The following is a 17,648-nucleotide window of genomic DNA, read 5'->3' as shown; positions in this document are numbered from 1 at the left end:
AAAAATGGTTTCTTGCTTTGTTTGTTTGTTTGTTTTTTTTTCCAATTTTTATCTGGATTTTTCAGAAGTTTTCTATTTCATTCGTGTTTACTCTGACTCATTTCTGCAGAGTCTACCAGTTTATGCAGGAAGGTTGGTTCGGAAGGCATATATACATGCAGACATATGCTGCTCTACAATTTTAGCGTGCCTGTTGGCAGTAGCAGAATGTGACAAATGACAAATCAAAAAGCAGAACTTCTCTGCAGAAGGGGTATGGGGACCTGCTAGGGTTTTTAAGTAGCAGTGTTGAACTGGCATAGGGCATCCTGAACCACAGGAGACAACACTGAAGCGATTGGTTGATCTGTCTTTCTGTTGTTCCCATTCTTCTGGGGGCTATGATTGCCTTTAATACTGTCGTTTTATCTCCTCTGTGTTCTCATCATCTGTGAGAAGTGTTCGATTATTTTTTTTTCCCCTCCTTCTTTGCCCTAAAATCAATTCTATCACATCTAAAGGTTTATTTCCTTTTGTGACCTACGATCACTTATGGTCTGTGTTCATACCATGGATGTTCTGCTGACATCCTGTGTCTGTGCTCTTGGGAGACAGTTCCCCATGTCAGCTCGCTCTTCTGCTCTCCTTCACAATATTCAGGTATCCTCCAAAACTGATCTGAGCTGTGTCCTAGCATCATCAACAACCAAGTCAGTCTTGCTCTGTATCCTGGCTGGCCCCAAATTCATTTAACCTGTATCTAGAGGCAGACTGTTGGGCAAGTTGACTAAGACCAGATGTCATGCTTTACTGGGCTGTATTTCTCTTCTCTGGAAACAGGATGTTAAGAATTCAGCCAGGCTGTAGTTAATGCGACTCCGGAGTCAATGCTGGGGCTGGAAAGTGGTTGTCTGCAGAGAAATGTTTAACAAGTACAAGCTCATGCGGTTAAATGAAGATGAGCAGCTGGAGCACGTGGGTTCTGCTCATAGCTCTGCTGCTGGCTGCTCTTGAGCGAACAGCTTGCGGAGTCAGGCGCAGGCCTGCCTCAGCTGCGTCTTGCACTTGGCTTGCAAAGATATTAATCTTTTCCCTTCTAAAAGAACTTGCCTTGATCCATTTATAGAAGAGACTGTATGAAAAAATTCTGATTATTCGATTATTTATGAAATTACTTTTTGTGAATTAAACGGACCTTACCAATGCACAGCCAGAGATGTCAGTGAACTTAACTCCATAGCTGCAAAACATACAGTGCTTCTCATTGCTGAAAGTGATATTTCCTGTTAAGACCACGTTTTGAAGGGAGCCAGTTTGGTGGGATGTTAGCACTTCCTATGCTATAAATAGACCAGTTGAGTATCGCTTTCAATCTCAAAGGAATACATTTCTAGTTTCTTGAGGGAAGTAACATTATCTCTGGCAGGGTTCTCAGGGAGTTTATACTTGCTGATGATGTCTCCTCATACTCAAGATATGACTCGGTGGTTAATGAACGAGCATGCTTGTTGCAGCACATAGACATTTAGAGAGCTATTAATAGCTTCAGAGGTAGGGTTGTGCGGCTAAGGTCAGAGAAGTCCTTGCTGCTTTAGATTGCTAGGTGGGCAGAAAAGGAAAGTGAGAAACGATGTGCCAGACCGTAGGTTGAATGTTAAATGGACAGCAAGCTTTGTGAGGAGGGGAACTTCCCGTTTATTCATAGATGTCCTTCTATGGTGGAAGCAAGGATGATTCAGCAAATGGGGTTCCTTGGGGACAGAGGTCTAGAGGTGACCTCTCAAGAGCTGCGGGTTTTTTTCCTCAATGCGTAGCTTGCACATGCTACATCCTCTGCATTTCTGAGCCCTGCTGCTGCTGTTGTAAGACAGAAGCTAGTACAGGAAGTCCAGATAGTTGAATGTGCTGCCCCAGTTGCTCATTTTTACAAGCTTAAAAAGTTTTGTGTTCAGCATATTCTTCATCTGATTGTGTGAGCTGAGAAGCTGCATGTATAAATGAAAATAACAGAGCTGGGAATTTGGTTGACATTGGGCTTAAAAGAGTTCTTCCTGTTGTTTTTAAATACTGGGAAAATGAAATCTCAGCCCCTGATCCCACTCAGATTTAGAGATAAAACCATAAAGAAAGCAGGCAACTAATATATGTTATTGTGCATGAGGGTTTGAGGACCTCATCAGGAACAGCAAAGAGGTTTTGGGGAAAGACCATCTCACAGTTTGAAATGGCAAATACTGTACACTAAAAGAAGTTCCTTCTCTGAGGCATGTGCCGTAAGGGTGCTGCAGAGTGTCTGATCATACAGCATCTGCTGAGCCACACGTTTGATTTTAAAAGTAAATAATAGTTTGGACCGGAAAGAGAACAAATGAGTGGATGCTGTGACAGAATTCAGCTGTTCTAGGAGCATCCAAAAGAAGCAGCTGAAATTTCGGGACTGATACTGTTAATTTTTGAGTATTAAGGAGAGTTAAAGACCATCCGAAAGGTGATCCATAACTACAGAACAAGAAGTAGGAAAAGGGAACTACACCTGTGTGACTCTAGAAGGTAGCAGAGAGCTGGGCTTCAAGGACTTGATTATTTATGCCTGGCATAAAAGGCATATTATTTTTCCAGTTATTAATTGCTCAGTTAAATAAAATGCATCTGCTTTGTTGGCCAGTGTAGATGCAAGTAAAAAGCACAGAGAAAATTCTGTGTACTCTGATTTATTGTCTCCCAAGCTTTGGTCCATAGATAAATAATAGTCTACAAGGTAGCTTTAAGTGATCTGCAGCCAGTCTTCAGAGCAGTGCTGCACAGTAAATCATGTCGTATTTTATTACACAGATTTAATGGTTAAAGGCTTTTGAGGTTGAGAAGCAGTGTGCTGAAAGCTGAAGTAGTTGGAGGAGACCAGAGAGGTCGAGCCATTCCCTTTGATTGTCGAGAACAGGTTCCAGTTTCTGTATCCTGAAGCAAATTTGCTAAATCACTTGGTATTTCTGCTGCAACTGGACTTCCTGTCTCTGTGTCATTCTGTTTTTTCACTGCTTGCTAAATGTACTTCTCTGTACAGAGGCACACAGGCATGTAATTCATTCTCCTGGAAAGATCCATTTTCCCCTCACTGCCAGACAACAGTCATTTTCCCTCCATTTTGCTTTCTGAAAGCTGCTCTTTTCATCAGTTCATCAGTTTACCTCACTAACATGGCCACCATTTCCTCTTTTTTTTTTTTTCATTAGGTGAGACAAGTGTTTGGGCAGTGGGCTTTAACAGCATCATCCAGGCCTGGGTACAAAACGCAGTGACGAGGGGAAGAATTAATCACCGCACTAAAATGATTAATGTTTTGTTTTCATCATTCTGTATCCCCCCATTGCATTTCAACTAACAAGATGTTTCTGTCTTTGACGTATGTGCTTCAACTGTTCGTTAAGGTTTTGCCACACACTGTCATAATCACTAACAACTGCTTGGGCGTGAAGGTAATTGTGTTTATTTTCTGGTTCATGCTTCAGGAGAAATTAAAACTTGATGCTGAGAGGGAAAAACTAGAGAGGCTTCAGGAGCTTTACTCCGAGCAGAAGACGCAGCTTGATAATTGCCCTGAGTCCATGAGGGAACAATTACAGCAGCAGCTGAAGAGGGTCAGTAGCAAGCTTCAAGATTGCACTAACTTTTTTTTTTTTTTTTTTTTTTTTTTTTTTTTTTTTTTTTTTTTTTTTTTTTTGTTTTAGAGTTAAGTGTAACGTATTCTGTTTCAAGTATCCAGTGTCTGAACGTATTTGCAATTTACAAATGTTAATAGTCACAAGGGTTATGTTTTTTTATGGAATGCTCGTAATAGATAACCTGCACGATAGTGAACGAGTAGACTGCAAATAGGCGGATTAGAAATCATTTTGTGTTGAACATTTCTAAAGCTTTGGGCTATTTGCCCAAAGGCCTGCTCGGTGGTGTGGAAGCTGTCGTGATGTTTAGATGGATGATGGAGCATCACTCTTTACCTGTGTGAGCAGACAGGTGTTGGACTTTGGCCAGTGAGATCAGCCGTTTTAGCAGCACCTTCCAGCCACCGTTGGTTGATGTTGTTGTGTACTCCTCCTTTGCAGTGCTGTAAATGGCTGTCTCAGCGAAGTCATGGTTAACTTCTTTTTTTTCCAGCATGTAACTTAGCTGTTAGCCTGTGCTTTGAAAAAAATGCATTTTGAAGATTATACTACTTACTAAAACAGCTTTATTTTTTCCTGTATTTTCAACAGTTGCACATTAGTATAATATAACCTTTGCATAAAGTCTAATTGCAACTTGATTTTATTTTGTATTATTTATAACTGAAAAACCTGCAATGCTGTCTGTGAAGGCACAGTTAGTTTTTGTGGAAAGATTTTTAGTATACATTAATGTTAGGTGGACTATATACCACATACAGTTAGCTTTAGCGGGGAGGGAAATAATTTTCAGAGCATCAGTACAGCAAGCTCAAGAGCCCATCTGAAGTTCAAACTTGATTTTTTTTTTTATTTTTTTTTTTTCCTGACATGAGTGTTTATATCAGGAATAAGGGCTGTAATAGCAGTGACCAAAAAGGACTTTTCTGGAAAGAATACAGGAAGTATTCCTTAGATTTTGATTTACTTGCAGAATTCTGTTTTGTTAAAAAGTCCGTCTTTGGAAATAACAATGTTAAATTCTTCTGTAGTAACTGAGAAGTTTTCTGATTTTTGAGATAAAGATTTTTGTAAGTTACCTTTAAAAATAATTTTTTTAAAAAGGCAGTGTTATGTAATATCTCATACATATTAAAAGGAAGGGAAGCCTCTCCTGTGCAGTCACATACTTGAAAATATTAATTCATGAGAAGTTGCAGTCTTCTTGCTGCAGGATGATAGTAAATCCTTTTTCACTCTTGACCACCAAGAGGCTTCTAGAAATCTTAATTTTTAAAAAATATTTTTGTTCCTTACAGTTTGGCTTAATAACAATTTTGGATTTAAAAATGGGACAAAACTTTAAAATATGAGGATGCAGTTAAATGCCCAGGTAGTCCTATTGCATGTTATTTCAGGCCAATTGTAGTGAAAGCTAGCTGTGGCTGCTGTGGTCAAAGCAGAAGCACTGAATTAGTGCACAGTAGCTCTCAAGTGGCTATCAAGTGTGAGAGCAGTTATGAAATTACTGTATCATACCGAAAATAGAGAAAAAATTCTTCTTTCCCCAAAATAAGCCTGGTACAGGATTAAATACCTGAGCCTGGTTATGTTGTGCTGCTTTACTGCCAATACAGAAGGTGTGAAGGTAATGAATTCCCTCTTGCTTCATCTCTGGCACTTCAGTAACTTCAGTAATTTTGTAGTTTGTGCCCCAGAGGAGCGGGCAGCCAGTTTCACTGTAGCAGCTGGTGACAGAGTGGGTCTGTGGTTGGGGTTGGCAGTGGGGAGCTGGCACGCTCTGTATGCTTCCCAGTGTCCGTAATGAATATACGCTCTCCCAGTTGGGCAGGAAGGACACTCCATCAGAGACTGGTGAAACCTGGGGGCTTGTGCGAGGCGCTGAGGGAAAGCATTCATCTTCCTGATGGCTTATTTGGAGTTAATTAGCATGCTTCATCCTTCACTGTTAGTATGAAAGCACCAAAGCTTGTTTGTTCTCATGTGCCTGGGTTTATAAAGATACACATAAATGGAGAATGAGAATAGATGCCTGGATTCCTGCAGAGATCTGAAAAGACACTGTCTATTGCTAGGAAATGCCTTACTCTTCAGATGAAATTCTCCTGACTTTCCCAGATGAAATGGGCCCATGGAGCTCCCTCCCCTGAAGTGTAAGGACCAGGTTCTCTCCCGCTGCGTTTTCTCCAGTGCCGTTACTGCAATAACAGAGGTGCAGGAGAAATTTATGGTTTGGAAATCCGATATGGAAACGTTGTTAATAGATTATGTTAAAATATTTTAATGTCAATTATTTTAATAGAGAGAGTATGCTTGCCACTTGATTCAGGAAGACATTACCTACAGCAAGAACTATGACTGTCCTACAAATCTAACACTGCCGAGTGGGATCCTTGTGAACATTATGGCGAGGACTCTGTGGGCACATCTCAGAGCCAGCTCTCTTGCCCCTGCTGCTATGCCCTGCTCCCACAGGCTGCCCAGGGTCTTGGTCCCCTCCCTTGGCCTGCAGCCCCTGGGAGAGCTAACCTACTGCCACTTACCCTTTGGAGGGTTTTTAATTAAAAAATGGACGTGGTTTATATATAGGAACGCTTCTTTTTCCCTGATGGACACAGTGGTGCAGAATGTGATGAAATTCTTGTTCCATAGCACATCTCACAAAGAATATAGTGTTTTGTGAGCTCAGCTGGCCACCACTTGCCTTCTCTGAAGTCTGTTCTTCTGCCTCAGTAGCAATTAATGTGGTAAGAAATAGGCTGAATTTGTTGACTTTCATGGACCAGGCAATGCTCTTCTGTTTGTTTTGAATGCTGAAGGTGGCTGACTGGTTGGAATGAAGCACTTCTGTATTGTAGGCAACTGCTTTCTTGTAATTTTTAGCCCATGCTTTTGCCTTTGATCTCTTCACTGTCTCCGAGTGAAAGGCATATCTTTGGAGAATAATGGGAAGATGTTGGTATTTCATATAACAACTTGGATTCTTCAGTTTCTGCATCCCGTGTTTTTCCCTGGTACATTGAAAGCTGGTTTTGAATGCCTTTATAGAGACCTATCTGCTTATCTCAGTCACTAGCCTTTGCCTTAGATTGAAATAAGGGTAAGTTTGCATTTCTCTAAAATGATAAATTGCTTACAGGATATGGGTTTTCTTGCATAACAAGGTATGTACAATGTGCCTATTTTAGAGAGCCTTAGCATTTAATAATACTGTGATTATTAAAACCTCCCTTTTCTTCACAGCTTTGGAACTTGTAAGTAGGAATCTGTTTTATGACTACACAGATGTTTCAGGAGAAAAATTAGCATTCAGTTCTTGTGTTGAAAAGCATCATAAGTTTTATCTTGTCATCCCTAAGCAGAAGGCAGGTGTGTTCTTATTTCTTGGGTCTTTTCTGCAGCATTCAACCTCTTTTTCTGGACAAAACCTGGCATTGGTTGAGAAGAATGCATAAAAGCGGGCTAATACCTTTTCTGAGGTAATACACCTACTGGCTAGGGTGGATGACTTGAGTCCTTAATTGTGTGTTTTTGCAGGGAGCAATTGTCAGCTCCAATTCGGTGGTCCACAGTCAGCCTCTGACTGAGCAGCTTGCATGCGTGGACATGCTGCTGAGGTGACAGCAGTGTGATGATGGCACACAGCTCCACGGGTCTTTTGTCTTATCTGACTGTATGTCTGTTAATAAAAACAGTGCTGGTAATTGGGCTAGACCTGAAGACATTTTAACAGCAGTTCAGACTCCTTTGTTTGAATGTGTAGTCCCATAATTAGTTAATTCAGCGTGCAGTTCTCCAGTTCTCAGTGTTAGTGGGATGATAATTTCTGTTCTTTGGTAAGCAGTTGATCTCCCAGTTTGGCACGTGACAACCTCACCAAAGGGTTCAGGCTTTGGTAGTATCACAACCAGGCTACGGCAGAGTGATCTGCCCAGCCAGGGCATGCTTGGTGCTTGGGAGGCTCCGACTTGCTCTGAACACGGCAAAACAGCTTCCTCACCATGCGGGTGCTTCATCTTTCTCAGCAGCAGAGGTGGGGGGGGGCCAACAACAGTAGGAATGATGGAGAAAGCAACATCAAAATAACGATTAGCTCTATTTTCTCTCTTATTATGACAGTAGGTCATTAAAAGCATTGCACTCCTGTCTGAACATGTTATATGAGATACATACATATACCATTTTAGACTGATTTTTGTGTGTTAGTTTGAGATTATCTTTACTCTGGTGTCAGTGAAAGCATGATTACTTTTTTCTTGCCTTTTTTTTTTTTTTTTTTTTTTTGGATGCTGATCTTCTGGACATAGAAAGCAAACACTTTGAAGATCTGGAATTTCAGCAGCTTGAACATGAAAGCAGGTTAGATGAAGAGAAAGAAAATCTAACGCAACAGCTCCTGCGTGAAGTAGCTGAATATCAGCGCAGCATTGTCAGTAGAAAGGTAAAAGCACCAACACTTGATTCATTTGTTCTTTGTTGTTGAGAGTAAAGGAGATGAAATGGATCTACTACCTGCCCATCTGTAGGAAATAGTGCAAAACTTTCCTCTTTGAAAAAGCTTTTGAAGTAGAGCAAAGACGATGCCCCAGTACATCCCACACAGATCAAATCGTGAATTCTCCAAAAAGAAATAAATCCATAAAATTCTATGTCTTGTGTGTCTGTTTACATATGAAAATTACACCCTTGAGTTTGCTACATAAAGTACTAAAGTGTTGTTTCTTCTTCAAGAAAGGAGATTTGTACGCTCTGGACAAAACTACAGTTATTTTATGCTCATGTTTGATGTTGATGTTAAATGATTTTGTTAAAATAATAATAAAGCACTAAATTAAGAAAACAGCTTAATTTTTAAAATCATTTGTAAAGGTCCTGTCTCAACAAACTAAATACCAGTTTTTCAGAGATCAGAAGTTGCATTTCTGAATCAGTTCTGTTCATTATATGGATGGTAGTCACCGTATTATTAAATAATATGTGCAATTGTTCTTTTGTCTCTTGAATAAATTGTCTCTTTATTGTCTACATCTTAATTACCTCCTTCAGAGCAGTGAGCTGCCTTGTAAAAAATTCTTTTCCTACCGCTTCACTCATACGAATGAGCAAACTCTCATGAATAGGATCCTTGCTGCAGGTTGTCTTGTGCTTTGAAAATAAAACATGTAAATTGTGATTATATATTTTTTTATATTAGGAAAAGATTTCTGCTCTCAAAAAACAAGCCAATCATATTGTCCAACAAGCACAAAGAGAACAAGATCATTTTGTAAAAGAGAAAAACAACTTAATAATGATGCTGCAAAGGGTAAGTATTTATTGTCTTTCAGATATTTTTAGCATGTAATAAAAGAGCTCTGCTGTGCAGTTTCTAGCCTTCTATCGAAGTGTGTTTCTTCACACTGTTAAGAAAATGGCTAGCATTTATTGTTACTAAACAGCTGTTGGTGTTTAACAAAATGTCTGGTTTTAACAGGAAAAAGAGAATCTCTGTAATCTGGAAAAGAAATATTCCACACTTTCTGGAGGAAAGGGATTTCCTGTCAGTCCCAATAGTCTAAAAGAGGTAAAGGGATTCACTGCTTTTGACTTTTACCATAAGTAACTTTTAATAACACTTCATACAAAAACACTTAAGTATTTAGTGAAGTCCTATTCATACAGGTCTTTCTGAGATGTGATGAAATTACTTTGTAAAGCTATTCATGGAAGTCCAAATGCATGGGTGAGCAAAAATAGCTTCTCTTGACATTTTCCCAGATGTGACTGGTATCGCCTTAATCTCTTGCTCTGGAAAAATGATCATTTTTACGTGTGGGGTGCGTGTGTGTCTAATTTTCTCAAAATAGACAATTAGATCTCATTGAAGTGAAGACTAATGAGGTCCGGGAATAATGCTGTTCAAGTACAAATACAGTTCAGTCTTATTTTTGCACTGTAGATTTTTATCATTGTCTTCCCTCCCTTTATTTTAAGGCTCTGCAGTAAAGCATGACAAATGTGCATTTTGATCTTTTTAAAAAGCACTGAAGACTTCAAGCTATTGTGGTTTTAAGATACCTATTGAGCTATTTATCTATTTTGAATTAGAGTAAAGGTGTTGAATATTCTTTGCTGACAAAACCCGAGTTTGGGTAATGCATGATGAGATGTAGAGCTTACCTGCAGCTTTCAAGATTTCATAGCTTTAAGGGTACTGCTTTAAACCTCAAGGTCCATGAGCAAGGTCAGCATAAGGTAAGCCACAGCCCATTGCAAAGATACAGTCACTACATATGATATTAGCATTAACCCCCATATTTACCTTCTTGACTTGATGAATCTGCAAACTGCAGATAAACATGAAGTTATAAATGGAGAAGTGGAAAATCTAGCATTTAAAATACACTGAAGGATATCTATGGCTGCTTCATTAACTCCTGCTTAAGAGGTCTGACTGGACTTGCCAGATCTGCTTGTATCACAGCCCTGAACATGGTCTGCCACATCTAACCATGTAGATGTCACTGTGGGAAGTTGGGCTCTTGAAGTCTAAAGCAACCACGTGTCCTTTCAGCACCTGGGAAATGTGTTTTTGCTGATTTGGCCTCTAAGTTCCTGGTGAAGCCAGGGGGTCTCCAACACATGCCAGTGGCATTGAGCACCCTTCCTCGCCATGTTGCAGGTGCTTAGACTTTCAGTGTCCTAAGTTTTGTTCTGACCTGGACATCTGACAAATCTAAACTTCTTTTTTTTTTTTTTTTTTTTTTTTTTGGTGCTGTCTCTGATTTTTGTCTTTGCATCCACATAATGGTTTGTTTAATCACAGATTGTGAGCCTGACACTTCTTACTGAAATTGGATTATTCAGTGGTGTCATTCCATTCCCTGCAGTGAAGTCAGTCAGGACTTACTCCAAGGCATATAAGAGAAGGAGCAGCATGGGTTATCTGTTTCATGTTCGGTGTCCCCATAGGCTCTGTCCTATAAAAGAAATGCCTTTCCTTGCCAGATGTTAACATTTGTCTCAGTCCAGTTTAATTTTTCTCTGGCTGTTCTGGCACCTTTACAAATCAGGCACCAAATGGTTCGCAGGCTTAAGCAGACTGCCTGCACGCAGGAGTTACATTAGCAACCGCATGGTGAAATTATCAGTCGAGTCTGCGGTCCAAGATTTCCCAGCTCCTCCTCACCAAAGCACACATTTGTAACTCTCTTCCATCCATTGGGAAGCTTACTCTCTGCATGCACAGCAATAGAGTAACACAGCCTCTCCTAAAGAGGCTGGATACTTATACCAGTACTCAAATAAGTGAGGAAAATCAATGCTGTTTAAAACTTCAGCACTGAGAAAATGATCTGGATGCCTAATCTCACTTGAAACCATTTATTTAATCTAATGTAACAGGGGCCTGAGCTAATGCACAGCACAGTCATTTGTTCTTTGCTTTTTTTTTTTTTTTTAACCCCATGGTGAATTCCCATTGGGGTTGTGAGTCTGAAGTGAATGTTTTTCATTTTAATGGTCAAAGTGCTTTTATCCTCTATAAAAATGAATACAATATTGCATTCATAGACTTGCCAAGTTTTGGTTACTGATATACTGCTACTACAAGATGGTTAAGCAAGTTCTATGTTTATTCATACTGGACTCTATTTTACTGTAATGTGGCCACATGATACTTACTCAGTCCCCTCATTTAATAGTTCACCAAATAGTATCAAATTAAGATTTGCCTCCTATTTCTAGAGTGCTGTGTTCACAGTATGATACTTACTTTTCCAGAATTGTTTATCTGCTTTAAATACTGATAATATACATTGAAAATTATGCTGATAGATAGTAGGTTTAGTATTTTTTTAACTTACCTTCTATGATCATTGGTAAATTTATGTGTTTTTAAAAAGAAGAAATGCTATAGCAGTCTGCGGCTTCTATTACTGAGAAGTATACATACCAGCAGGTCAGTGTGCTGGTACAATAATAGAAACATAGCCCCTTTGACACCCTCAATTTAAAAGCAGCTTACAATCTTGATTTAAAAAATAAGCATATTTCTATCTCATTTTTATGACATTGTTTCAAGAGATTTATTCTTCCTTTTGCATAGCCTTATTTTCTATGGATAAGAAGTTAGGACATTTGACTTTTTACAGTCTGGCATCCTGTATACCATGGATTAGAATCTCTGTTTTATTTAACACCAAAACACATGCAATAATTGTATTCTGTCATTATATCTCAAATCCGCCTGCATAAATCTCTGCAAGCAGAAGCACACTCTGATGTCTGTGCCTTTCCTCAGTCCGTCACCTCCTGTAGGATTGTTTAAAAAAAGAGGGGAAAAAGAAATTGTAATGGCTTTGGGGCTAGCACCAACAGCATCTTACTGGAGTCTTCTGATAACATCTAAAAATTAGAAGGACTTTCAGGTAACACAAATGGAAGGTGTTGTGTCAGCATAATTCATAAAGTAGCAATGGCTTGTCCTTACTTAAGTTCTTCCCAGTTCTATTAGTCATTTGGTTTACTTAATAGTTAGTCAAGAAACAATTCAGGGTAAGTTATTTGATTTAAACATGGACAATAAATAAATAAAAAGATGAGTGAATAAGATTTGTTCTTCCTTTTTCCCCCAAACTGCTTTCCCAGGAAAGAGCCACATAATTTCTGAAGGGTATTTACATTTCAGTAAAGCCTTTTGGTCACTTAATGTACATTTGCTTTTTGATTACACAAATGTTTTTGGAATTAAATGAAGAATAATTTTCAAAATCCAAGTATTCAACATCTGAAAGGCTTGATAGTAATTTTATTTATTATGAAGCATTTCAATGATAACAAATATTTGGCTGTATCACTCTAAACTAACTTTCATCGTACTGGATACATTAATACTCTTGCACGTCTTTTGGCTTTTGCTCCTTTTAACTTCTGCATTCCTCCTTTTAGGGCTATATCAGTGTAAGTGAAATTAGTGAGCTGTATGGCACGAATATATCCCCTTCCACTCAGCCCCCCACAGATGCTGAAGCAGTTGCCACTGAGCCTTCCACGGCTGTGCTGACGAGCCAGCCACAAAATAAAGAGGTTTGTTTGAGAGACATTTCCCTTTGTGTTTGCATTGTTCTTTCATGGCTGCCTTTTAAATTTCTTTTATTTTCTTTTTTGGTAATTCAACATGTAACAAATTGACCCTCAGGCAAACTGCTGTCTACCAGTTACTGAGTCAGATAACAATTTAATAGTAAAGCTGAAGGACTGCTCCGGTTGTAAAGTGTCTTTGATAATGTAGATGGGACTTTGAAGGCCAAAAAACCTGAATGCTTATGACCCAAGCAGCAATAAGTGACAGTCTTTGCCTGTTGAACACTATAATGTAATGGCACCTTTGGTAAATGGTCTGTGGACACATTTAATGATTACTTGGTCAGTGGTGCTCATGTGTTCATTTTGTATGTTTTGTAGCTTTTTTTTTTTTTCCCCTGTGTGGTGGTAGGAGTATATATTGAATGTATGTGGGAGATGGGTAGCTTCTACTTATCTTAACTATTCCGTGGAGTCTGTCCAGTCTGTGTCTCCTAGCTTACTCTCTCTTTTTGTCATTCTTTGATGTTTTTGCCTTTGTAATGACCATAGCAAATTTTGAATAAATCCCCTCTTAAAGGAATGGAATAACCTTATGAATGTAAAGCCACCTGCCTTTGTGTTGGAATAGGGCAGCAGCTGGTTTAGAGTGTGGCATTTCTGTGCTGCTTCTGGCAGTTCAGTATGCCTTGAGAGCTGCAATACAACACATCTCCTTTCCTGCTAAATGCTCCAACAAACACAGTGCTAAAACTGCAGCTTGTATGTGCCGTATCTTTTGAGCAATTCCAAAAAGAAAACTCTGTGTGTAATTTCTCTTTTTTCTATAAAGCTAAGATCACCTCTCTGTTCTGGATTTGTGTTTCCTCACTCTCTTTCTCCTCGCTCTATTGCTCAACTTCCATCAGTCCATTGGCCTGAGGTCATGGCTACTCATGTAGATCCTATTCCTTTATCTGATACACCTCCACCTCTGCCAGCTAAGAAACACCGCAGGCAACAACAGGTAATAGATTCAAAGCTGATAATTTGGGATTATTTTGTTTGTTTTTCTTATGGTGGCCACGAAGTTGATTTACGTGTGAAGTTACTAGAGTGATATGATAGATCATAAGCTGATTGTGCTTGCAGAGTCTTGGATTTAAAGGCACTGCTCATTTAAAATTCAACATAATGCATTATAGAATGTTACTGAACAAAACTTCTCCTTATATAAACAATCCCGAGGCAAATACTAATATTTATGAGCCAGTAACTGTCAGAAAACTTGAAGCAAGAAAGTATAAGTGACTGTATTTGAAATCCTAAATTAATTTTTCATATATATTTGAACAATGCCTCTCAAAAGTCATATTGGTTTTAAGCCACCAATTCATTAGAAAACTTGTAAATAAATGTTTTCCTTTGTAATTGTGCACTAGGTTTGAGTTTTGGTTTTTTGTTTTTTGGTTGTTTTTTTTTTAATAGGTACAGGGACATGTACACAAAATGTGTACATGAATTTAATGTATTTTCTTAATCATCGTGATTTTAATGTGATATTTGTAAAAGTCTTGGAAAGCACTGTGAATGAAGCAGGAGGTACTCTGTATTTTAGATTTTGTTCTTTCCAGGAAAGTTCCTAGTCTGTCACCTTCACTATACTCCATATAGAGCATAACTGAGCAAGTAAGTAAATTCATTTTGTCAAAACTGTAACAAATTACATTTGAAGCATTTCAGAAATCTGGAAGAGCGAAAGAAGCAGCACAGGGAATGTATGTATATGAGTGATACTTTACCTCGCAAGAAAACAACTCCGTCTGTATCGCCACACTTCAATAGCGCTACACTTGGACGCAGCATTGCATCTAAAGTACGTAGTTGCATGCTGTTATTAGCCTTACGGTGTGTATATAACAACCTATATTATGTTAGAGGTAAGGTTGGGGTAGAGCTGTAAGCATTATGTAATCCCCCAAACTCACATCTGAAACTGACTGAAAGAACTTCAGCTTTATTACCTTACGGGAATATACATGAAGCCTTCCATACTTCCAGCCTTTATTCTGACCTTTGAAAACGCTGTGCTGTAGTACATTAATCATAAATGCATGATCGCTGTCTCAAGGATTGTATTTTCAGGCTAGTTTAAATTGATTCTAGAGACACAAAAGGTTGTTTTCCTTCCTGCCTAAGGCCTCTAAGTAGTAAAGATAAGATTATGTATGAAGTGAAAATACTCTGTCTTTGTGTTGTGCTAAATCAACAAACAGCAGGAAGGTGGAAATGCTGTTTTGAAAACATTTTGACCTAATAGAAACTCTGCACAACTGAAATAACCATGACTGATTGATATGACATGATGTTGATACCTGTGATAAAGCAAGTTATTTTACCATTAATTGCTGATACAAAAAAAAAGTCTTGAAATGTGGTTTTAAGCACATATTTACAAAATTTCTTGCAGGGACATTTACCATTAGGACAGAGCAACAGCTGTGGCAGCGTACTTCCTCACTGCCTGGCAACCATGACCAAAGAGTCAGAGACGAGAAGGATGCACAAAGGTAAGACCTTTTTATAGGATTCATTTCTGTGTAAAGTAGGTATTCAGTTTCTCAGGAAATAAGCTTGAAACTGGTGTTAGTATAATCAACAGGGCTGTAAAATAAAAGTTTACTTCTTGGTGAAAAAAGCAAGCTATAAATGTCATTTTCAGATATTGGCAAAATAAGATGTTAAGATTATGACGTAGGTGCACGTGTTGTTTTGAAGTACATTGTCATCAAATGTAATCCAGTAGACAAGAAAAGTATATTGAAAAATGCACATTGGGTTAACTGGGTCATTTCTGTGAGTGATTTTGAGGCAATATATTACATGTTGCTTTCTTTTTTTTCTTCTTTTTTTTTTTTTTTTTTTTTTTTTTTAATAGTTCTTTTTATGTTGTGAACTTAAAAATTGTTTTTCACAGGCATATGTTTTTGCCTGGACAAACTCCCCTGACAGAGATACCTTTAAGAATCTGTAACTGCGGTATTATAAGTGGTCTTAAATATCTGGGCTACAAAATCGGAGAGAAGTGCTTTGTAGTGGATAGATAGCTGCATTTTTACAGTAGGGACATGGAAATTCTGGATTCAAAAGGAATTTACATCTCTGAAACATGATCTTGTAGGCTTTGGGATTCTGTGTCTGTTGTTTGTTGACTTGAGTCAATACGCTCGGTTTCTGCTTTAATGAGATGCATTATTCATAAGTGTCTGATCTTCAAATGGAGTTGCTCCTCAGTGCCTTCTGTCAGTTTATTTTCTTTCTGGTATCTGCATCATTGTTACCAATATAAATGCAAGAGGTCTTTATGTAGAATTGCACTGACTACTCCTGAGCTGAGATAGAATCCATCCTGTTGTTACAGGACTTGTCAGAGCTAGCAGCTGTTAAAGGTCAAAGAGGATGACTGAGGTGTCAGTCATATGCACCAGCATGACTCAATGCAGGGATGGAACAAGCATGCTGAGAAAGGACCATGACTTGCTATGTTCACTGTATAGAGCTGATCCTGTTGTGATTTGTTGTTTTCAAGCTTTAGTTACTAGCAGCAGGCCTCCCACAAATCTACCGTGTTGTGGCTAACTTATCTCGAAGTATTTCGGGTGCAATGCAAAAGGAGCTTCACACTCGTCTTGAAAAGCTTCTTTGGTAACGTGTGCAGGGGTGAAATAGCTTGAAAGTACCTTCGGAATCAACATTATTGTGCTGTTGTACAGAAAACGCTCTGTTTCAGTTTGAAAATCAGTAAGGCTGTTTTCGTTAAACTTTGATGACAAGAGATGAAATGCTTAAAATTGGAAATATTTCTGTAAAATGGTTGCAAAAGAGCATTAGTGTGTGACCTAAAACACAATTATGAAGTGTTACCAAACCTAATACAGGCAAAGGTAAAAGTTCTTTTTAAAAAATGATCCATTCTAATGTTTAATATTTTGTCACTGTGCAACTAAGATAATTCTAAGAGTAGAGTCAGATTTCTTGTCCTAAGAGTGAGGAAAAAAAGAAACCTCACAAATCAGAACTGAATTATGGCCTGACAAAGAAGAGAGGCAGGGAGAATGAGTGAGGTGTACTCATTAAGGCACTTGGCACAGTACTTGTCATATGCCATGAGGAATCATGTGTGCTATAGTACCTGCCATACTAGTTGACCATTACTTTTTGAAAGATCCAACATTTTGAATGGAAATACTAAATTATGAAGAGAGGTTAAGGGATTAATTTGTACTGGGAAAGAGGACAGTTCTAGGTGTCTTTTTCTGAAATATCAGCTTTTCCAAAGGGAAATAAGTCTGCTGACAGGTGCTTTACTTGAACTGTCACAAGATTTGCAAAGAAACATAGCCAAAGCACAAAGGATATAGGAATGCAAGGACTGTTTGTGGCTTGACCTTAGTAGTTAATGAAGGGTTTTTTCCCCCTTTGTGTTTAACATGGAGCTCCCTGAAATTACAGATGTTGAAGAAGCTTGAAGAGTATAACTGCTTTCATTGGCTCTGAAGTGCCATGTTTCTAGGTTGGGGAAAGCTCCTTTGTCTTGGTAGCACACCACAAAAGTTTTTGCAGGGCTTTTTCTGCACTGCATTGCAGAATTCAGCAAGGACAGAGATGTCCAAGTCAGGTGGCTAGTGTCAGATCCTAGAGTATTTCTAGCCAGCTGTACAGAAGGGCCAGACAAAACAGTCTTCAGAGACCTATCATTCAGCCTTACAGGAATAGCCTTAATGGCTTGTGGTACGAGTCGGGAAGGGACTAAGTTCAACTTGGTGTGATTTCTGATTTCCCCTAGCACCTCTTTACCATGCTCAGTGTGCAGAAGGAAAACAAGTTTCTCTTCAAAGTCATGAATAAAGAAGGTGCATTTCTGTGGGACAGTGAAATTTGGGAAATGTTTCTAATTTAGTAGTATTT

The 17,648-nt window shown here is 38.7% G+C and overlaps 1 protein-coding gene across 3 annotated transcripts in view; it reads left to right on the top strand.

Moving 5' to 3' along the window:
- Nucleotides 1-17,648, top strand: part of PHLDB2 (pleckstrin homology like domain family B member 2) — a 68,566-nt gene that overhangs the window by 33,344 nt on the left and 17,574 nt on the right. Inside the window, exons 7-14 of one of the 3 annotated variants that reach the window (XM_026848029.1) lie at nt 3,486-3,614; nt 7,924-8,079; nt 8,833-8,943; nt 9,112-9,201; nt 12,567-12,704; nt 13,534-13,707; nt 14,416-14,556; nt 15,151-15,250. In XM_026848029.1, coding sequence (XP_026703830.1) covers nt 3,486-3,614; nt 7,924-8,079; nt 8,833-8,943; nt 9,112-9,201; nt 12,567-12,704; nt 13,534-13,707; nt 14,416-14,556; nt 15,151-15,250 — 1,039 coding nt within the window. The remainder of the gene's footprint in view (nt 1-3,485; nt 3,615-7,923; nt 8,080-8,832; nt 8,944-9,111; nt 9,202-12,566; nt 12,705-13,533; nt 13,708-14,415; nt 14,557-15,150; nt 15,251-17,648) is intronic. The other 2 variants (XM_026848037.1, XM_026848044.1) reach the window with 2 other exon arrangements.

This window comes from Athene cunicularia, assembly GCF_003259725.1.
Source record: "Athene cunicularia isolate RWA chromosome 1 unlocalized genomic scaffold, athCun1 chr1_part1, whole genome shotgun sequence".
In the NCBI taxonomy this organism is placed as follows: domain Eukaryota; kingdom Metazoa; phylum Chordata; class Aves; order Strigiformes; family Strigidae; genus Athene; species Athene cunicularia.
Note: the sequence above shows the minus strand (reverse complement) of the source record. Positions and strands in the feature narration are given on the sequence as shown.